This window comes from Epinephelus fuscoguttatus, linkage group LG3 (assembly GCF_011397635.1).
Source record: "Epinephelus fuscoguttatus linkage group LG3, E.fuscoguttatus.final_Chr_v1".
Classification (NCBI taxonomy): domain Eukaryota; kingdom Metazoa; phylum Chordata; class Actinopteri; order Perciformes; family Serranidae; genus Epinephelus; species Epinephelus fuscoguttatus.
The window spans coordinates 575,383-598,286 of NC_064754.1; the positions used below are offsets into that span (position 1 = coordinate 575,383).

The following is a 22,904-nucleotide window of genomic DNA, read 5'->3' on the forward strand; positions in this document are numbered from 1 at the left end:
GCGCATGCGCCCTGTGCAGCAGAGACGCTACCATGGAGGAATCTAACATGGAGGTGTTCGTGAGTTCTCCGAGCTTCAGGTTCTCTACCTGGATGTTTCCGGACAGATGTTCAGTCCGAGACGTTCTGAGACGGTTCGTCCAGCAGCAGGTGAGAGTGACGTCAGACTGAGGCGGGAAAACAGAAACGATTCGGGGCTAAATGTTGCTGTGTAATGTCGCTCATGTGCTAACGGCAGAAGCTAGCCTCGTTAGCAAACACCACCTGACCGAGGAACGTTGTATTAACGTGTTCTAACGTTTAAGTGATGAGAGTAGAGTTAGTTTCCTCCGGTGAGTCAGTGAGTGAAGTTTTAGTTTAACGCGGACATGGTATGCTGCTGACAGATTTGTTGATTTGGGACTTTGAAGCCTGAACACCTGTAAACACACCTGTAAACACACCTGTAAAACAGCTCAGTGTTATTGTGGAGACTATATGACATCATAACTCTGGTTATATGTGTCACACACTCTGCAACAGTCTATTTAAAGGACAGACAGACAGAGAGACAGAGACACGTACATAAACAGAAGTTCTGTTTTAGAACAGATGAATTCAAACATTTCACTAGTGTGTGTGTGTGTGTGTGTGTGTGTGTGTAGGGAGTTTCTTCTTCTTCAGATTTCTACGTCATCAGAAATGGTCGACGATCACAGCTGGAGGATCCTCTGCAGCAGGGAGCCATCTATCACCTGGAGCCCCGCCTCTGTGGAGGGAAAGGGGGTGTGTATCAAGAAGTACACTGAACCAAAACTGCGTGTGTGTGTGTGTGTGTGTGTGTGTGTCTCTTCTTCTGTGGTGTTAAAATGTGTGTGTGTGTGTGTGTGTGTGTGTGTGTGTGTGTGTGTGTTTCAGGGTTTGGCTCCATGCTGCGAGCTCTGGGCGCTCAGATTGAGAAGACGACAAACCGTGAGGCCTGCAGAGACCTGAGTGGTCGACGCCTCCGAGACGTCAACCACGAGAAAGAGTAAGAGCTCGGGTTACATCACAATAACCACCTGCACCTGCTTCCATAACAATAACAACAACAACAACAACAACAACAACCTTGTTGTCGTCAAAGAAGGTTTATTCTCACAACACTGTTAGTATAAAGATGTAAGACTGCAGCTGATTGTTCTCCTGTAGCGTAACTCTTCTTCATATGGTGTAACTCTTCTTCGTCTGTGGTGTAACTCTTCTTCATATGGTGTAACTCTTCTTCGTCTGTGGTGTAACTCTTCTTCATATGGTGTAACTCTTCTTCGTCTGTGGTGTAACTCTTCTTCATATGGTGTAACTCTTCTTCATATGGTGTAACTCTTCTTCGTCTGTGGTGTAACTCTTCTTCATATGGTGTAACTCTTCTTCGTCTGTGGTGTAACTCTTCTTCATATGGTGTAACTCTTCTTCGTATGTGGTGTGACTCTTCTTTGTCTGCGGTGTAACTCTTCTTTGTATGTGGTGTAACTCTTCTTCGTCTGTGGAGTAACTCTTCTTCGTATGTGGTGTAACTCTTCTTCATATGGTGTAACTCTTCTTCGTCTGTGGAGTAACTCTTCTTCGTCTGTGGTGTAACTCTTCATATGGTGTAACTCTTCTTCGTCTGTGGAGTAACTCTTCTTCGTCTGTGGTGTAACTCTTCTTCATATGGTGTAACTCTTCTTCGTCTGTGGCGTAACTCTTCTTTGTCTGTGGTGTAACTCTTCTTCGTCTGTGGAGTAACTCTTCTTCATCTGTGGAGTAACTCTTCTTCGTATGTGGTGTAACTCTTCATATGGTGTAACTCTTCTTCGTCTGTGGAGTAACTCTTCTTCGTCTGTGGTGTAACTCTTCTTCATATGGTGTAACTCTTCTTCGTCTGTGGCGTAACTCTTCTTTGTCTGTGGTGTAACTCTTCTTCGTCTGTGGAGTAACTCTTCTTCGTATGTGGTGTAACTCTTCTTTGTCTGTGGTGTAACTCTTCTTCGTCTGTGGAGTAACTCTTCTTCGTCTGTGGTGTAACTCTTCTTCGTATGTGGTGTAACTCTTCTTCATATGGTGTAACTCTTCTTCATATGTGGTGTAACTCTTCTTCATATGGTGTAACTCTTCTTCGTCTGTGGCGTAACTCTTCTTTGTCTGTGGTGTAACTCTTCTTCGTATGTGGTGTAACTCTTCTTCGTCTGTGGAGTAACTCTTCTTCGTCTGTGGAGTAACTCTTCTTCGTCTGTGGAGTAACTCTTCTTCGTCTGTGGTGTAACTCTTCTTCATATGGTGTAACTCCTCTTCATCTGCGGTGTAACTCTTCTTTGTCTGTGGTGTGACTCTTCTTTGTCTGCGGTGTAACTCTTCTTTGTCTGTGGAGTAACTCTTCTTCGTCTGTGGTGTAACTCTTCTTCGTATGTGGTGTAACTCTTCTTCATATGGTGTAACTCTTCTTCTTATGTGGTGTAACTCTTCTTCGTATGTGGTGTAACTCTTCATATGGTGTAACTCTTCTTCTGTGGTGTAACTCTTCTTCTGTGGTGTAACTCTTCTTCGTATGTGGTGTAACTCTTCTTCGTCTGTGGAGTAACTCTTCTTCGTCTGTGGTGTAACTCTTCTTCGTATGTGGTGTAACTCTTCTTCATATGGTGTAACTCTTCTTCTGTGGTGTAACTCTTCTTCATATGGTGTAACTCTTCTTCTGTGGTGTAACTCTTCTTCGTCTGTGGAGTAACTCTTCTTCGTCTGTGGTGTAACTCTTCTTCGTATGTGGTGTAACTCTTTGTCTGTGGTGTAACTCTTCTTCATATGGTGTAACTCTTCTTCGTATGTGGTGTAACTCTTCTTCATATGGTGTAACTCTTTGTCTGTGGTGTAACTCTTCTTCATATGGTGTAACTCTTCTTTGTCTGCGGTGTAACTCTTCATATGGTGTAACTCTTCTTCGTCTGTGGTGTAACTCTTCTTCATATGGTGTAACTCTTCTTTATCTGTGGTGTAACTCTTCTTCATATGGTGTAACTCTTCTTCGTCTGTGGTGTAACTCTTCTTCGTCTGTGGCGTAACTCTTCTTCGTATGTGGCGTAACTCTTCTTCGCCTGTGGCGTAACTCTTCTTTGTATGTGGCGTAACTCTTCTTTGCCTGTGGCGTAACTCTTCTTTGTATGTGGCGTAACTCTTCTTCGCCTGTGGCGTAACTCTTCTTTGTATGTGGCGTAACTCTTCTTTGCCTGTGGTGTAACTCTTCTTTGTCTGTGGCGTAACTCTTCTTTGTCTGTGGTGTAACTCTTCTTCGTCTGTGGTGTAACTCCTCTTCATATGGTGTAACTCTTCTTCTGTGGTGTAACTCTTCTTCTGTGGTGTAACTCTTCTTCGTCTGTGGTGTAACTCTTCTTCTGTGGTGTAACTCTTCTTCGTCTGTGGCGTAACTCTTCTTCGTCTGTGGTGTAACTCCTCTTCATATGGTGTAACTCTTCTGTGGTGTAACTCTTCTTCATATGGTGTAACTCTTCTTCTGTGGTGTAACTCTTCTTCATATGGTGTAACTCTTCTTCATATGGTGTAACTCTTTTTCTGTGGTGTAACTCTTCTTCGTATGAGGCATAACTCTTCTTCGTATGTGGTCTAACTCTTCGTATGTGGTCTAACTCTTCGTATGTGGTCTAACTCTTCTTCGTCTGTGGCGTAACTCTTCTTCGTCTGTGGCCTAACTCTCTTTGGTGGTGTGTGCAGGATGGCAGAGTGGTTGAAGAAGCAGGCGGAGCGCGAGGCAGAGAAGGAGCAGCGTCGTCTGGAGCGTCTGCAGAGAAAACTGTCTGAACCCAAACACCAGTTCTCTGATCCCGAGTACCAGCAGCAGTGTCACGACCTGTCGGAGAGACTCGAGGACTCGGTCATCAAAGGTCAGTGATGATGTCATGTTTCTGTGTCGGATTAAAGGGATAGTGCACCCAAAAATGCAAATTCAGCCATTATCTACTCACCCATATGCCGAGGGAGTCTCAGGTGAAGTTGTAGAGTCCTCACATCACTTGCAGAGATCCAAGGGGAGAGGAGGTAGCAACACAACTCCACCTAATGGAGGCTGACGGCGCCCCAGATTCAAACGTCCAAAAACACATCATTGAAACCACAAAATATCTCCATACTGCTCGTCCGTAGTGATCCAAGTGTCCTGAAGCCCCGACATAAAAAGTTGTTTGGAAAAACCTCATTTGAACTCTGTTTTTAGCCTCACTGTAGCCTGTAGCTCTGACTGTCTCTCTGGACACCGCGCTCACGTGTCTGTGCTGGCGTGAGACATTCTTCATGTGTGTTCATGTGCTTTCGCTGGTCTCACGCGCACATGCACACTAAATTTACAGGACCATTAGAGCTCCTTTCCATGATTGCCCACTCCAGGCCACTCTGGTCCCCTGACTCCGAAGTCCAATATGTTAGCTTATGTATATTTGCTGCCCAGTAGTAGAAAATTATATTTGGAAGGCCAACTCCACCTTCTTCCTTACAACGTTGAAGAAAAATCCTTTTTATTCTAGAGGTGGTTTTATTCCACAGGAAGTGAATATGTTTATCTAACTCTTTGAAAAAAGCTTTGGATATAAACACAGGAATAATCTGAAGTAAGAATATAAATCTAGGCAAAACTGACATCTTTACAGAGTGTATTCTCCCCGCTAAGGATACTGGGAGGGCACACCAGCGCTGAAGGTCTAGTTTTGCTTTATCCAGAGCAGGTTTAAAATTATGTTTAAAGTGGTCTCTGTATTTTCTAGTAACTGTAACTACAAGATAGGTGAAGTTACCACAGGTTACTCTGAATGGATCTGGCTCAGATGACATTAGCTTTGCCTGTTCGTTAATAGGGAAGAGCAGACTTTTAGTAAAGTTTATCTTGTAGCCAGATACTTCCACAAATCTTGAAATAATGCTCATTACATTTGCAATGGACACATGTGGGTCAGACAAATACAATACAAGGTCATCTGCATAAAGTGCCAGTTTGTGTACCCGCTCTCCTCTTGTAATACCATATGTTTAGCACTCCTTATCATGACTGCCAAAGGCTCAATGGCAATATCAAGCAAGAGTGTGGAGAGAGGGCACCCCTGTCTAGTTCCCCTGTTCAAGCGTTAGTATTGGGATAGTACACGGTTGATGCGAATAGCTGCATGGGGCGATGCATGTAGTACTCTTATCAATGAACAAAAGGAGGCGCCAAATCCAAACTTTTCTAACACTTTAAATTAAAACTCATATCCTGTCCTATCAAATGCTTTATGTGCATCTTAAGATATCAGGACGTCGGCCGTAGTTGTTGCTTTTGGAGAGTAAATAATGTTGTTCATGTGTTGCAGGTTTCCATACAGTTGCCTTCCAGAGATGAATCCAGACTGGTCTGGGTGCACTATCTTATGAATGACTGTATCCAGTCTGGTTGCTAGTACTTTTGCTAGAATCTTATAATCAACTCCCAGTAGACTTATTGATCTATAGCATTCACATTTTAATCTGTCTTTGCTAGGGTCGGTACGTACCTCGGTACACAAGTCACATTTTTTTTTTTGTTGTTTTTTTTTTGGGTACAGTAATGAAAAAAATAGACAACTATTAAATATCTTTTACTTATTGGTAACCTTATTAAAACATACCACCACAGCAGTTAACTCTTTTTACACAATTTTTGAATGAAACAAATATATATAAAATCCTGCTTTTTCACATTGTTTGAATGAAAATAGAAATATAAAAGTGAAAAATAAAGTCCTGCTGTTTTTTTAACACATTTTTTAAATGAAAAATATAAATATACATTTCTGCTTTAACAGTTTTACTCAATTAAAATAAAAAGTATAGTGCAGCTGGTCAGCTTTAAAGCCTGCTCAGATTCAGTTTTACTAGGAACTTACTTAGCTTTCCCACTTTGTTAAAGTGCAGTAAACAAAACATGCTTATATCTGAAGTGCAGCTTAAACAATTTTACTCAACTCCAGTGGCGTTGGTTATTTCTTTAGTGTGATGGTCAGGGAAACGCTCTTTCTTTTTAAACGACAATGATATCGTAGTTTGCACCAGATTGCTTTTTCTAGTCGGCCGGTTAACGTTCAAACTCGGGTGGTGTCGCTTTAGATGCGTTAGCATGTTAGACGTGTTTCCAAGTACATACCCGAAAGAAAGAAATAATCTACAGTGCCCTCCAAAAGTATTGGAACAGTGAGGCCAATTCCTTTATTTTTGTTGTAGACTGAAAATATTTGGGTTTGACATCAAAAGATGAATATGGGACAAGAGATCAACATTTCAGCTTTTATTTCCAGGTATTTACATCTGGATCTGATACACAACTTAGAAGATAGCACCTTTTGTTTGAACCCACCCATTTTTCATGAAAGCAAAAGTATTGGAACATGTCACTGACAGGTGTGTTTTGTTGCCCAGGTGTCTCCCAATTACATTGATTATTCAAACAATAAATAGCACTGAATGTCTGAGCTCAGTTTCAGATTGGGTACGATAGATTTTGCCTGTGCAGACTGCATTTAGAGGTGGAACCAACATGAAAACCAGAGAGCTGTCTATGGGTGAAAAAGAAGCAATTGTGAATCTGAGAGAAGATGGACAGTCAATCAGAGCCATTGCACAAACATTGGCCATAGCCAGTACAACCATTTGGAATGTCCTGAAGAAGAAAGAAACCACTGGTGTACTAAGCAACAGACGTCGAACAGGTAGACCAAGGAAAACATCAGCAGTTGATGACAGAAACATTGTGAGAGCTGTAAAGAAAGACCCTAAAACAACTGTTAGTGACATCAGCAACAACCTCCAGAGGGCAGGAGTGAAGGTATCACAATCTGCTGTTCGCAGAAGACTTCATGAACAAAAGTACAGAGGCTACACCAGAAGATGCAAACCACTCATTAGCAAGAAGAATAGGAAGGCCAGGCTGGAATTTGCCAAAAGGTACAGAGATGAGCCTCAAAAATTCTGGGAAAAAGTTTTATGGACTGATGAGACAAAGATTAACTTTTTCCAAAGTGACGGAAAGGCGAAAGTTTGGAGAAAGAAAGGATCTGCTCATGATCCCAAACATACAAGCTCATCTGTGAAACACGGTGGAGGTAATGTCATGGCGTGGGCTTGCATGGCTTCTTCTGGGACGGGCTCTTTCATCTTCATTGATGATGTAACACATGATGGCAGCAGCAAAATGAACTCAGAAGTCTACAGAAACATTTTGTCTGCTAATTTAAAGAAAGATGCAACCAAACTGATTGGGAGATCCTTCATCATGCAGCAAGATAACGACCCAAAACACACTGCCAAAACAACAAAGGAGTTCATCAGGGGCAAGAAGTGGAAGGTTTTAGACTGGCCACGTCAGTCTCCAGACTTAAACCCAATAGAGCATGCATTTTACCTGCTGAAGAGGAGACTGAAGGGAGTAACCCCCCAAAACAAACAACAACTGAAAGAGGCTGCGGTGAAAGCCTGGAAAAGCATCACAAAAGAAGAATGCAAAAGTTTGGTGATGTCAGTGGGTCACAGGCTTGATGCAGTTACTGAAAGCAAAGGATTTGCAACTAAATATTAAGTCTCATTCACTTTAATCTATTTTAAGTTTATATGTTCCAATGCTTTTGCTCACCTAAAGATTTTGTGTTCCATTACAAATAATGCTATCTTCTAAGTTGTGTATCAGATCCAGATGTAAATACCTGGAAATAAAAGCTGAAATGTTGATCTCTTGTCTCATATTCATCTTTTGATGTCAAACCCAAATGTTTTCAGTCTACAACAGAAGTAAACGAATTGGACTCACTGTTCCAATACTTTTGGAGGGCACCGTATTTGATTGGATAAAAATGAGATAAACTCTTCATACGATAGCATAAGGGATTCAACCTCTACATACGCCTAGAAAAGCAGAGGCAAGGCAAGGCAAGTTTATTTGTAGAGCACAATTTGTACACAAAGTAATTCAAAGTGCTTTACAGAACAAGAAAATGCATTAAAATCACAATACAAAATAAGAATATAAATAATCATTATAAAATGAACTTTAAAAGAGAAGAGTGCAGATAAGATCCTTTCAGTCATATGCACAGTGAAATAGAGCTGTTTTGAGCCTAGATTTGAACATTGTCAGAGTAGAGGCCTGTCTCACATCTTCAGAAAGACTGTTCCAGATTTTAGCTGCATAAAACTGGAATCCTGATTCCCCATGTTTAGTCCTGACTCTGGGCACCAGCAGGAGGCCGGTCCCTGAGGTCCTCAGAGTCCGAGATGGTTCATATGGCACTAACATGTCAGAGATGTACTTTGGTGCTAGGCCGTGGAGAGACTTGTACACAAGCAGAGCTGTTAAAGTCTGTTCTCTGAGCCACAGGAAGCCAGTGTAGAGACCTGAGCACAGGACTAATGTGCTCGTACTTCCTGGTTCTGGTCAGGACCCGAGCAGCAGCATTCTGGATGTACTGCAGCTGTCTTACGGCCCGTTTGGAGGCCAGTGAGCAGGCCGTTACAGTAGTCCAACCTACTAGAGACAAATGCATGGATAAGTCTCTCCAAGTCAGGCTTAGACACTATACCTTTGATTTTGGCAATGTTTTTTAGATGGTAAAAAGCTGCTGATGTTATTGATTTGATGTGGCTGTTAAAGTTCAAGTCTGAGTCCATTATTACCCCGAGATTTCTAACCTGATTTGTAGGTTTTAGAGAGAGACTGGAGGCGACTGCTGACACTTTCTCTTTGTTTCTGTGGACCAAATACGATGACTTCAGTCTTGTCTGAATTTAGCTGGAGAAAGTTGTTTTGCATCCACACACTGACCTGTTGGATGCAGTGACAGAGTGAATCCACTGGTCCGTATTCACCTGCTGTCAGTGAGACATAGATCTGAGTGTCGTCTGCATAATTGTGGTAGGACACATTATTACTTTGTATTAACTGGCCTAAAGGCAGCATGTAGAGATTGAACAGAAGGGGTCCCAGGATTGACCCTTGGGGCACCCCACAGGTCAAGGCCAGAGCGATAATACTACTGCGCTATGGTCTGAAATTACAATTTCTCCAAAGTCATAGGAATTGACTAGGGGAAGGAGCCTCTTATCCAATAGGAAAACATCTGTCCTTGAGTAAGATTCATGTGCAGGTGTGAAAAACGTTACTGTCTGCAGTTGGGGTTTTGCAGTCTCCAGGCATCTGCTATCCCATAGGCCTGGAGAAAGGAGTTAATGTGTTGTGTTGAATTAGCAGTGGTTCTACTGGTGAGCCTTGAGCGGTCCAAAGTAGGGTGTAACACGCAGTTAAACTCTGCCCAGGATTAACTGATGATTATACAGCTCAGGGACCAAAGAAAAGAACTCCCCATTATCCCATTTTGGAGCACAAATGTTTGCTCGGCTAACAGGTATGTTGAACAGTTTCCTCTGCACAATAATAAATCTGCCATTTTTATCAGATATTACTTCAGAACTAGTGAATCAGACATTCCTATGTATAAGTACAGCAGTGCCTCTACAGTACTTTAACATTGAAGCTAGAATGACAGACTCAATCAATCAATCAATTTTATTTATAAAGCCCAATATCACAAATCACAATATGTTGAAAGTATTAATATGAGAGAGAGAGAGAGAGAGACAGAGAGAGAGAGAGAGAGAGAGAGAGAGAGAGACGCCAGTTCCTTTCAAATTTTCGCGATATTTGTTTTAACTTACGGGTTTGAGAGTTATACCAAGGAGCGAACTTTCTTTGCTTTGTTAACTTCTTTTTAAGAGGAGCTACAGAGTCGAGTGTTGTTCGCAGCGATCCTACAGCGCTATCGACAAGATGATCAAAGTCGGTACAGGAAACCTCTGTTACTGAAGGACTTGGTATTGAATTTAATGACGGAGTAATCATTTCCTTAAATTTTGCAACAGCACTATCTGATAAACATCTAGTATAGTAACTGTTGCTGAGTGGCATGTAATCGAGTAAAAAGAAATCAAAAGTAATCAGATAATGATCCGATAGCGAGGGATTCTGTGGAAAGACTGTTAGGTTATCAATTTCAATTCCATACGTCAGAACTAGATCGAGGGTATGGTTAAAACAGTGAGTGGGTTCATGTACACCCTGACTGAAGCCAATGGAGTCTAATAATGAGATAAACGTGGTAGCCAGGGAGTCATTATCAACGTCGACATGAATGTTAAAATCGCCTACAATAATAACTTTATCTGATTTAAGAACTAAACTGGATAAAAACTCTGAGAATTCAGATACAAATTCAGAATACGGGCCAGGAGCACGGTACACTATAACAAATAAAAGTGGCTGCGAGGTTTTCCAGGTCGGATGTAAAAGACTAAGAACGAGGCTTTCAAATGAATTAAAATCTAGTTTAGGTTTAGGGCTGATTAACAGGCTAGAGTTAAAAATGGCTGCAACTCCCCCTCCTCGGCCGCTGCCTCGAGGAATGTGGGTATTATTATGACTGGGAGGAGTGGACTCATTTAGACTGACATATTCATCTTGACACAGTCAGGTTTCAGTGAGACTGAGTAAATCAATATGATTATCTGATATTAATTCGTTTACTAACACTGCTTTAGACGATAGAGACCTGATATTTAACAGTCCGCATTTAATTCTCCTGTTTTGTCTTTCTGTCACAGAAGAGGTTTTAATTTTTATGAGGTTGTTATGCACAACTCCTCTTTGTTTAATTTTAGATTTAGATTTTATTATATACATGATCAATTTTTGCAAACACACATTTTAACTTTTGGTTAAAAGTTAGAATAGCTAGAAAAGCTAGAATAATAAAACAGTTGCTCTTTGGGTCCACTAGGTGGAGCTGATGTTTGTTTTCCTGGTGAGGTCAGCAGAGGTCTGAGTCAGCGCCATTTGACAGGAAGTTGATTAAAACAAAGATGTTGGTGTGAAAAGTGTCGGTGCTGCAGAGACAGAGCAGGTTGATGACCAAACAGCTGTTGAAGAGTTTCAGCTGGAGACTTGAAGTGTGAGAGGAGACGACACTCAGCTCATCAACAGGCCGACACCGTCTGTCAGTGACTGTCACCGTTCTGTCTGCCGCCTCTTCAATGACATCATGTTCACGACTCTGAACCAACGTCGGCCTCTAACAGTCTCTGTGTCTCAGGTCTGCAGGCGTCCTCCAGCAGTCAGGTGAAGGTGGACGACGTCTCAGCAGCAAAGAGACCAAACTGTGATCAGAGCGAGCAGCCGCACAAGAAGAAGAGGAAGACGACGGCGTCAGCAGCGGCGTCAGTGTGTTTCTGGTGAGTTTGATCCTGCTCTCATTGCAACAAACTGACGTGTGACAGAATCTGTGAAGATTAAATCAGAAACACAAAACAGTTCTCCACAGACATTAGCTAGCGCTAGCTAACAAGCTGTGTTGTCTTGTTTTAGACGATGGAGGAAGATGATGTGAGTGGTGCGTTCAGAAACACTCACTGTGAGTGTGGGAGCGCACTCTGACACAAACTGGAGCGTTGATAAATTGGGAGCGCTGTCTGAATGTAGCGTTGGGTTATCCAGAGCAGCGCACTCTCAGAGTGGCAGAGCGCACTCTGGACACTCTGTCTGTGGAGACGGAGCAGCAGAGCGCCGAGCGGAGTGAATGTGTGATTAACTTAACCGTTGGTTCAGGAGGAGGAAAGAGAGACAGGAGGACAGAGAGACACATGTCAGGAGGACAGAGAGACAGACAGGAGGACAGCTCTGATTGACAGGTGTAGGATCCCAGCCTATAAATACAGTGATTATTATTAGTTTGGTCCACAGGCCCAGCACACTGCTGCAGTGAGATTAATCAGCAGCTGTTTTATCTGTCGTCCAATAAGATTCATGTCTTTCATGTCTGGCTCCGCCTCCTCGCTGTTGCTGCTTTAATGGCACTGACTGATGTTTACAGATGTTCTGACTCGTGTCAGGTCAGGGTTTCAAGTTTGAGACAGTCTGTCACCATGGTTACAGGACGGGACTGGGCGAGATGCTGAGCTCAGAGGACGAAGACGACGACGCTGACGATGATGAGGAGGGAGGAGAGTCTCCGTCCACGTCCTCCTCTAGCTATGCTGCTGCTGTTACCATGACAACACAGACAGAGAAGTCTGAGCAGAGCAGCAGGTAGAGACCAGCTCCACCTTGCACCTGATCCACGCACTCGACATGACACCTTCACACATCTCATGTTTAATGACATCATTGTCTCTTTCAGCTCGTCTGCTGCCTCCGACCGCAGCTCCTCTGCCACACCCGGACAGAGCTCCGCCGCACCTGGACAGAGCTCCGCCGCACCTGGACAGAGCTCCGCCGCACCCGGACAGAGCTCCGTCGCACCTGGACAGAGCTCCGTCGCACCCGGACAGAGCTCCGCCGCACCCGGACAGAGCTCCGTCACACCCGGACAGAGCTCCGCCACACCTGGACAGAGCTCCGTCACACCTGGACAGAGCTCCGTCACACCTGCAGAGGAGCAGAAACCATCTGAGGAGTCCAGCTGTTGCTCTCAGCGGAAGGTCAGTAGTTTATCTTTTCTGTACATCCCATAATATATTCAGCTCTTACTTAGAGCTGTAACACTCAGTGCGTTTACTTGGACAGTTTAATTCCACTGAATGAATTTTCGGAATGAAAATGGCCAATGTGATTGAAAATTCAATCTGATGTAAGGGGCTGGAATATTCCGTTTCTAATTCCCAATGAAATAATTTCTCTCACTTGTATACACTCATTCCTCTTTAAGTTCATTCAGGTCTTTCTGCACATGCTCGTTTCCTTGCCCTTCTGGCGCCATGACGTATATAGCGCGCATAGCAACGGGCTGAGATAGAGCAGTCGGACTCGTTGCACTCACCAGTTTCCATTCTCCACAGCACGGTCTTCTACCTCCCTTCTTCGACCTTCTACCTCCCTTCTCCTCCTCAACAGACGAAGCATTAGCAGAACAAGGTTGTTGTCGTACTGCTGCTTCAAGATGTAAGCAAAACAAGCCTGAAAAAGGCACTAAGAACGGCGTCGTCAAGCATCTTGTTATCCGGAGCGAGGACTACAGTGTTTTCTTCCAGTAAACATAAACACGTAACATCCGTCCCACCCCCTGTCCAATCAGAAACCTTCCCTGCCCCAAACCTTGTGCAGACCTGAATAAAGGCGATTAAAAGGCGATTAAACTGATCTCTGTGTAAACCCTCATTCAGAATGAATATCTCCCATGTAAACTACCTGGAAAGACTTTAATTCAGAATGATTTCATTCAGATTTATTTCATTCTGAATGAGAAGCCATCATGTAACCGTAGCCAGTGAATCAGTTAGTGTCTCTGTGTCTGATGGGAACAACAGGTAATGAAATGTGTCCAGTTCTGACAGAGAGCGCTGCAGCAGTGAAACAGGAAGTGATGTAACCACTCTGTCCACTGACAGGCTCTGATTGTGTCTGAGAGCATGATGAAGGATCTCTACAGAGACAGAGCTTTGAGTTTAACCAGAAACAGCCCCCTCACATGTTTGGTTCATTCACTAATTCTGACCAAACTTGACACAAATGTCTAACAGGATAAAGTAATGAAGGTCAAAAGGTCAAAGATCAGCTTGACTGTGACATCATCACGTTTTAACGTCATATCTCAGGAACAGAAGGGGAGACATTTGGTCAGATACTGAATTGATGACTGTAATCTGTTGTATTTGCAGGGCCAGTCTCCGGTAGATCTGTCCTCGGTGTCCTCTGTGGCTCAGCTGGAGTCTCTGGGTCTGGACGTCCTGAAGGAGGAACTGATGTCTCGAGGTTTGAAATGCGGGGGAACACTGACGGAGCGTGCCGCCCGGCTTTTCTCTGTCAGAGGGCTGACTCGAGATCAGATTGACCCGACGCTACTCGCCAAACTGGCCAAGACAAAAAGGAAGTGACGAGGTCACAGCAGAGCCGAATTAAAGGAGCAGTCCAGCTTTTTCCATCTTACTGAAAAGTTCTCGTTACTGTTTGTCGTCAGTCAGTCGAGTTTCTGTATTTGAGCTTTTTTTGTGCTTTTAAACAGTTTTGAGTTCTGTGAACAGAACTCAGGTAGATGTTAACGTGGGGTTTAATAGCTTTTATAATTTTGAGCTTCACTCTGCAGACGGATCTTTTCTTAATTGTTTTGTCTGATTGGACTGAACTTTATTAGCAGCAAAGACAAAAACACTGTTGGTTTATGAATTCGTCCAATCAGAAGGCAGGATTACTGTATTAGTTTGATCAGCAGCTGTGACTTGTGTAAAAATCTCATTCACTTGTTAATCAGCTTCAAGTTTCTTTTGTTTGTGAAAGATTCTTTTTATTAAATTGTTTCTGAAACAAAAAACAGCTGTTGTTCTTTTTTCAGGACTTTAAAGGAACATTTATGTTTGTGGGCGCATAAATCACAGCAGGAGTTTTCCCGTTAAACCAGGAAGTGGCTCGTCTAAATGTTACCAGCTGAGCTTTGTGTGTCCAAAATGAAGACCACAGGAAGTGACATCATTGATGATCCAAACACAAACAAAATGTTTCATCATTTAAGTTAAATAATCACATTTTACATCCATCAGTTCAGTCTGTTGAGCTTCCTGTCAGCAGACTTCCTGTTAGCAGCAAAGGTTGCTGGGACGTGGTGTTTAGAAGCCGGGATCCCAGGTAGTGACCTGTGGAGCCTCCAGCTCCTCGAAACAAACTATGACATCGCCAGATCTGAAGTCGACCTCAGTGTCAGCTGACAGACCGCACTCCATCCCCAACTTCACCGTCTGAACATCGTCCTTGTGGTGCTTCAACGCCACCAGAGAACCTGCAGGAAACAGACAGAGAACGTCACAGCGACATCACAAGGAAGTCAGGAAACAAAAAGAATATGGCACTGACATTAAAGAAATGTCAGAGGAACGTCAAAGTGAAGACAGAAACATCAGAAAACAAAATGTTATTAAAAATCATAGTATAGTATGATTTAAAAAAAAGTCATAGTATAGTATGATTAAAAAAAAGTATGATAAAAAAATCATAGTATAGTATGATAAAGTCAAAGTATAGTATGATAAAAAATAGTCAGTATAGTATGATAAAAAAAAAGTATGATAAAAAAATCATAATATAGTATGATTAAAAAAAGTCATAGTATAGTATGATAAAAAAAAAATCATAGTATGATAAAAAAGTCATAGTATAGTATGATAAAAAAAAGTCATAATATAGTATGATTAAAAAAAGTCATAGTATAGTATGATTAAAAAAAGTCATAGTATAGTATGATTAAAAAAAATCATAGTATAGTATGATAAAAAAGTCATGGTATAGTATGATTAAAAAAAGTCATAGTATAGTATGATAAAAAAAAAATAGTATAGTATGATAAAAAGTCAAAGTATAGTATGATTAAAAAAGTCATGGTATAGGATGATAAAAAAAAAAGTCAGTATAGTATGATTAAAAAAAAAGTATGATAAAAGTCATAGTATAGTATGATTAAAAAAAAGTCAAAGTATAGTATGATAAAAAAAGTCAGTATAGTATGATAAAAAAAAGTCAAAGTATAGTATGATTAAAAAAAGTATGATAAAAAGTCATAGTATGATTAAAAAAAAAGTCATAGTATAGTATGATAAAAAAAAGTCAAAGTATAGTATGATAAAAAAAGTCAAAGTATAGTATGATTAAAGAAAGTCATAGTATGATTAAAAAAAGTCATAGTATAGTATGATAAAAAAAGTCAAAGTATAGTATGATTAAAGAAAGTCATAGTATGATTAAAAAAAAGTCATAGTATAGTATGATAAAAAAATCATAGTATAGTATGATAAAAAAAAGTCAAAGTATAGTATGATTAAAGAAAGTCATAGTATGATTAAAAAAAAAGTCATAGTATAGTATGATAAAAAAAAAGTCACAGTATAGTATGATTAAAAAAAGTCAGTATAGTATGATAAAAAAAAAGTCACAGTATAGTATGATTAAAAAAAGTCATAGTATAGTATGATTAAAAAAGTCAGTATAGTATAATAAAAAAAAGTCATAGTATAGTATGATTAAAAAAAAAGTCATAGTATAGTATGATAAAAAAATCACAGTATAGTATGATTAAAAAAAGTATGATAAAAAATCATAGTATGATTAAAAAAAGTCATAGTATAGTATGATAAAAAAAAATCATAGTATAGTATGATTAAAAAAAGTCATAGTATGATAAAAAAAAGTCATAGTATAGTATGATAAAAAAGTCAAAGTATAGTATGATAAAAAAGTCACAGTATAGTATGATTAAAAAAAATGATAAAAAAGTCATAGTATAGTATGATTAAAAAAGTCAGTATAGTATGATAAAAAAAAGTCATAGTATAGTATGATAAAAAAGTCATAGTATAGTATGATTAAAAAAAGTCATAGTATGATAAAAAAAAAAGTCATAGTATAGTATGATAAAAAAAAGTCATAGTATAGTATGATAAAAAAGTCAAAGTATAGTATGATAAAAAAGTCACAGTATAGTATGATTAAAAAAATGATAAAAAAGTCATAGTATAGTATGATAAAAGTCAGTATAGTATGATAAAAAAAAGTCATAGTATAGTATGATAAAAAAGTCACAGTATAGTATGATTAAAAAAAATGATAAAAAAGTCATAGTATAGTATGATAAAAGTCAGTATAGTATGATAAAAAGGTCATAGTATAGTATGATAAAAAAAAGTCAGTATAGTATGATAAAAAGGTCATAGTATAGTATGATAAAAAAAAGTCAGTATAGTATGATAAAAAAAAGTCATAGTATGATAAAAAAAAAGTCAGTATAGTATGATAAAAAAAGTCATAGTATAGTATGATAAAAAAAAATCATAGTATAGTATGATTAAAAAAAAGTCATAGTATGATAAAAAAAAAAGTCATAGTATAGTATGATAAAAAAGTCAAAGTATAGTATGATAAAAAAGTCACAGTATAGTATGATTAAAAAAAATGATAAAAAAAAAAGTCATAGTATAGTATGATAAAAGTCAGTATAGTATGATAAAAAAAGTCATAGTATAGTATGATAAAAGTCAGTATAGTATGATAAAAAAAAGTCAGTATAGTATGATAAAAAAAAGTCATAGTATAGTATGATAAAAAGGTCATAGTATAGTATGATAAAAAAAAGTCAGTATAGTATGATAAAAAAAGTCATAGTATGATAAAAAAGTCATAGTATGATAAAAAAAAGTCAGTATAGTATGATAAAAAAAAGTCATAGTATAGTATGATAAAAAAAATCATAGTATAGTATGATTAAAAAAAAGTCATAGTATGATAAAAAAGTCATAGTATGATAAAAAAAAGTCAGTATAGTATGATAAAAAAAAGTCATAGTATAGTATGATAAAAAAAATCATAGTATAGTATGATTAAAAAAAAGTCATAGTATGATAAAAAAAAGTCATAGTATAGTATGATAAAAAAGTCAAAGTATAGTATGATTAAAAAGTCACAGTATAGTATGATTAAAAAGTCACAGTATAGTATGATTAAAAAAAAGTCATAGTATGATAAAAAAAAGTCAGTATAGTATGATAAAAAAGTCAAAGTATAGTATGATAAAAAAGTCACAGTATAGTATGATTAAAAAAAATATGATAAAAAAGTCATAGTATAGTATGATAAAAGTCAGTATAGTATGATAAAAAAAAGTCAGTATAGTATGATAAAAAAAAGTCATAGTATAGTATGATAAAAAAGTCATAGTATAGTATGATAAAAAAAGTCATAGTATGATAAAAAAAAGTCAGTATAGTATGATTAAAAAAAAGTCATAGTATAGTATGATAAAAAAGTCGTAGTATAGTATGATAAAAAAGTCGTAGTATAGTATGATTTAAAAAAGTCATAGTATAGTATGATAAAAAAAAGTAGCATAGTAGGATTTAAAAAAGTCAAAATATAGTATGATAAAAAAAAGTCAGTATAGTATGATAAAAAAGTCATAGTATAGTATGATAAAAAAAAGTCAGTATAGTATGATAAAAAGGTCATAGTATAGTATGATAAAAAAAGTCAGTATAGTATGATAAAAAAAAAGTCATAGTATGATAAAAAAGTCATAGTATGATAAAAAAAAGTCATAGTATAGTATGATAAAAAAAATCATAGTATAGTATGATTAAAAAAAAAGTCATAGTATAGTATGATAAAAAAGTCAAAGTATAGTATGATAAAAAAAAATCATAGTATAGTATGATTAAAAAAAAAGTCATAGTATGATAAAAAAAAGTCATAGTATAGTATGATAAAAAAGTCAAAGTATAGTATGATTAAAAAGTCACAGTATAGTATGATTTAAAAAAAAGTCATAGTATGATAAAAAAAGTCAGTATAGTATGATAAAAAAGTCAAAGTATAGTATGATAAAAAAGTCACAGTATAGTATGATTAAAAAAAATATGATAAAAAAGTCATAGTATAGTATGATAAAAGTCAGTATAGTATGATAAAAAAAAAGTCAGTATAGTATGATAAAAAAAAAAGTCATAGTATAGTATGATAAAAAAGTCATAGTATAGTATGATAAAAAAAAGTCATAGTATGATAAAAAAAAGTCAGTATAGTATGATAAAAAAAAGTCATAGTATAGTATGATAAAAAAGTCGTAGTATAGTATGATTTAAAAAAGTCATAGTATGATAAAAAAAAAAGTAGCATAGTAGGATTTAAAAAAGTCAAAATATAGTATGATAAAAAAAGTCAGTATAGTATGATAAAGTCATAGTATAGTATGATAAAAAAGTCAGTATAGTATGATAAAGTCATAGTATAGTATGATAAAAAAAAGTCATAGTATAGTATGATAAAAAAAAGTCATAGTATGATAAAAAAAAAAGTAGCATAGTAGGATTTAAAAAAGTCAAAATATAGTATGATAAAAAAAAGTCAGTATAGTATGATAAAGTCATAGTATAGTATGATAAAAAAAAAGTCAGTATAGTATGATAAAGTCATAGTATAGTATGATAAAAAAAAAGTCAGTATAGTATGATAAAGTCATAGTATAGTATGATAAAAAAAAGTCATAGTATAGTATGATAAAAAAAAGTCATAGTATAGTATGATAAAAAAAAGTCATAGTATAGTATGATAAAAAAAGTCATAGTATGATAAAAAAAAAGTAGCATAGTAGGATTTAAAAAAGTCAAAATATAGTATGATAAAAAAAGTCGTAGTATAGTATGATAAAAAAAAGTCAGTATAGTATGATAAAATCATAGTATAGTATGATAAAAAAAGTCAGTATAGTATGATAAAGTCATAGTATAGTATGATAAAAAAAAGTCGTAGTATAGTATGATAAAAAAAGTCAGTATAGTATGATAAAGTCATAGTATAGTATGATAAAAAAAGTCGTAGTATAGTATGATAAAAAAGTCGTAGTATAGTATGATAAAAAAAAGTCGTAGTATAGTATGATAAAAAAGTCGTAGTATAGTATGATAAAACAGTAACAGGCGCACGTGAGAGATACAGGTGTGACAGGCGCAGGTGTAACAGATACAGGTGTGACAGATACAGGTGTGACAGGCGCAGGTGTGACAGATACAGGTGTGACAGGCGCAGGTGAGACACATACAGGTGTGACACATACAAGTGTGACAGATACAGGTGTGACAGGCGCAGGTGTGACAGGCGCAGGTGGGACACATACAGGTGTGACAGGCGCAGGTGAGACAGATACAGGTGTGACAGGCGCAGGTGTGACAGGTGCAGGTGTGACAGGCGCAGGTGAGACAGATACAGGTGTGACAGGCGCAGGTGTGACAGGTGCAGGTGTGACAGGCGCAGGTGAGACACATACAGGTGTGACAGGCGCAGGTGTGACAGATACAGGTGTGACAGGTGCAGGTGTGACAGGTGCATGTGTGACAGGCGCAGGTGTGACAGGCGCAGGTGTGATTCACCCTCCCAGATGGTGTCTTGGCCGCGGATCAGTCTGAACTTGAGTCGACGGTCCAGTTGACCTTTCTGAACCCGACAGCCGGCAACGGTGACCTTCTTCTTCCCAACAGAGACGTCAAAGATGGTGAGCACCGTTGCCTCACCTAGATGAGCAGAGACAACCCACTTCCTGTCAGGTGTCAGTTTTGTTTTTCCATATTATTGACATAAAGGACACATGGTGTGGTTTGGAGAGTTACACTTCATGTAAAGACACGTGTGTGTGCAGATTTAAACAGGAACAGGTTCCAATAATGCATCTGATGAAGTTCAGAGCTCTTCTTCAGACTTCACTACAGAAACATAAGGTCCGTCTGTACAGTCACTATGTCACAATTTGGACCTCTTCAGTCTGACTGTATGAAAGAGCTTGGACATTTGTGTGTGCTCATCACGTCAGTATGCATGTTAATTAGGTGGTAGGAAATGACGTATGTGTCCGCGAGTTTTTTCCTTTGTGTTGGCTACTGTGTATCGGAGTGAGTGTAAGTGCGGTGCACATCACAGTGCAGTTTGGACGTACCTAAGATGACAGACATCCTTGTTCCTCCTTATATGGCACTCCGAGTGTCGAGTCAATGACGGAAAGTAAGTCCGTCTTGATTATTATGTTTATGAAAGGTTAATGTCGTTTCCATGTAGGAAGGAAATGTGCGTTGTGTGGATGCCATTACGCAGTACCTTTTTTTCGCCACACAGCGTCGCTGTTGTCCTGTGTATGACCTGGGTGAGGATGTATGTGTGAGGTTTAGTTTTTTCTCTGAACAGTATGTTATTTGATTGTAACCCAGGTTACTCTTTAGGGTTATTTGTGTAACTGTAGGTTACTGTTTCTATTAAAGGGGAGCGTTGTGATGCTGATTGATATATTTATGTTGTAATGTTGTTTATCATGGAGAGTTTATTTATGTCTAATGAACCTACATTTATTTTGGTACACATATATAGATAATCCTTTATTCTTGCTTCACAGTAACTTGTGTTGGGTTTATGTTAAGATACAGTACTTAATGTTGGTTTATTTGTTATTTCAGACTGATGACAATACTGAGTGTCAAAGGAAAATAAATACAGCTGGAAGTCAATCCTGAGAAGATAGCACGTCTCCTCCTCTTCATTCCTGTGTCCTGACCGACACACCATCTTGTTTACTATCAACCCATACGAACTAGCTGTACCTCGTTACCTCACAAACACTGGCCACTGAGTGGACTGCAGAGGACTGACTCAACATTACTGTGGTTCAGTACTGATCGAGAGTCACTGAAGACAAATCTGAGTGGACAGATTATTCTCTACTGATAGGAGACACTGTGGGGACGTCCACTCATTTCATTCACCTTTTCAAATGTCAGTCATACATCTGCTGTCTGAATTTAATCTACAGAAGAAAAACATCAGCTGGTTCTGAGCTTATCAACACCAACATTTAATAGTTTTCTCACCGATGACGTTTTCAGAGACGACTGGAGGCAGTTTTCCGCTCAGCTCGTCCTTCAGCTCATCGATCAGTTTGTAGATGACAGTGTGCAGTCGCAGTGGGATGCCACGCCTCTCCGCCAGCTGCTGGATGGATTTGCTGGCTGCCACGTTAAAGCCATAAATGGAACCTGACGAAGAGGAGAGAGGGTCAGAGACAGTTCCTGTCAGGACAGGTTCTGGGTTTCAGCCCCACTGGTGTTCCTGGTTTTAATCTGCAGTTTCAGACTGAATCAGAGCTGAGATTCAAAAGTTTAATGAACCAGTCGACTCATTCATCACATGAATCCCAGTTTGTATGACTGGATGAAAATAACAACTGTATTTATGAATAACAGGCGTGAGCGGCTGGACGGTTTATCGCTTTACATGTTGCTGGAGCAAAGCATTACAATTGTCTTCACAATTTATTGTTTCTTATCTGTGAAATTAAAGTAAATCAAAGCTTTGTTTCCACTGAGGGAAATGGTTTCAGCTCACAGAGACAGACAGGAGGTCTGCGTCACTGTGACACTGTGGAGTTACATCTCTGGGGAGGTGCACGTCAGGCTATGGGGCAGGTGGAGTGTAAATCCCAGATAAGGCAACTTCTGCAATGACTCGACGCCCTAACTTTGGTGGAGGCTCTGAATCAACATGGAACCTACGCCGTACCCCACACCGCAGCCTGACGTGCACCTCCCCAGAGATGTAACTCCACAGTGTCACAGTGGCGCAGACCTCCTGTCTGTCTCTGTGAGCTGAAACCATTTCCCTCAGTGGAAACAAAGCTTTGATTTACTTTAATTTCACAGATAAGAAACAATAAATTGTTTAATGTGTGTTTAATTTCAGTTCAAATCATTTTTATTTATAAAGCTAATATCACAAATCACAATATGCCTCAGAGCGCTTTACAGCAGACATACGACGATGTGTGTTTAATCTGTGTTTTGAATCAGTCAAACTTTACAGCACTTCACAGAAACTCCACCGCCGTCAGTGTTCTGGAGGTGGAAGTGCAGTGACACAGACGCGTGCGTAGGTTCTGCGTAGAGCTGACACACAGGTATAAATCCACTTTACGCTGCAGGTTGTACCTTTGAACGTGTCGGCCATGTTGACGTCGTTCTCTGAGACGTCTCCGATGCCAAAGTGAATCACTTCCAGCTGACACTGCTGCTGAGCGTCATAACCGTCCAGGATGTTGAGGATGGCCTCCACCGACCCGTCCACGTCACCTGAAGGTCAAAGGTCAAAGGAACTCACTCCCCGTGTTTAGTTAATACAAACAGCTCATGTCTGTGTGTGGATAGAATTTACCGTATTTACTGATAATTAACTGCAGATTAACAGTCAACGATAATTTCAATTGTTTCTTATAAAATCCAAAACGGCTCTATTTGTGTTTTTAATGCTTTCCTCAAACTACCTGAGTACAGCTACAAACAGAGACAGGACACCTGTCG

The 22,904-nt window shown here is 38.9% G+C and overlaps 2 protein-coding genes across 3 annotated transcripts in view; one reads left to right on the top strand and one right to left on the bottom strand.

Annotated features, from left to right (window-relative positions):
- sde2 (SDE2 telomere maintenance homolog (S. pombe)) lies at positions 1 to 14,623 on the top strand. Of its 2 annotated transcripts, XM_049570883.1 has the most exons (9): positions 1 to 149; positions 644 to 764; positions 897 to 1,008; positions 3,720 to 3,889; positions 11,141 to 11,279; positions 11,980 to 12,132; positions 12,224 to 12,429; positions 12,472 to 12,524; positions 13,701 to 14,623. In XM_049570883.1, the coding sequence occupies exons 1-9, from the start codon at positions 33 to 35 to the stop codon at positions 13,914 to 13,916; spliced, it is 1,287 nt and encodes a 428-aa protein (XP_049426840.1). In that variant the 5' UTR covers positions 1 to 32; the 3' UTR covers positions 13,917 to 14,623. The 2 variants fall into 2 exon arrangements, with proteins under 2 accessions (XP_049426840.1, XP_049426839.1); XM_049570882.1 differs by having other exon boundaries at positions 2 to 149; positions 12,224 to 12,524.
- The window catches only part of mtif2 (mitochondrial translational initiation factor 2), a 22,144-nt gene continuing 13,781 nt past the window's right edge, over positions 14,542 to 22,904 (bottom strand). The window contains exons 11-14 of the mRNA XM_049570880.1: positions 22,536 to 22,676; positions 21,423 to 21,587; positions 19,941 to 20,081; positions 14,542 to 14,812 (exon numbers count right to left, since the gene is read on the bottom strand). Of these exons, the coding sequence (XP_049426837.1) occupies positions 14,643 to 14,812; positions 19,941 to 20,081; positions 21,423 to 21,587; positions 22,536 to 22,676 (617 nt within the window). The 3' untranslated portion in view covers positions 14,542 to 14,642. The remainder of the gene's footprint in view (positions 14,813 to 19,940; positions 20,082 to 21,422; positions 21,588 to 22,535; positions 22,677 to 22,904) is intronic.

Bases quoted from the DNA above. Each gene is read 5' to 3' on its own strand.
- sde2 (XM_049570882.1), top strand. From the start codon at position 33: ATGGAGGAATCTAACATGGAGGTGTTCGTGAGTTCTCCGAGCTTCAGG. The intron at 150-643 runs GTGAGAGTGACG...GTGTGTGTGTAG, and splicing joins GACGGTTCGTCCAGCAGCAG to GGAGTTTCTTCTTCTTCAGA. The intron at 12,525-13,700 runs GTCAGTAGTTTA...TTGTATTTGCAG, and splicing joins GCTGTTGCTCTCAGCGGAAG to GGCCAGTCTCCGGTAGATCT.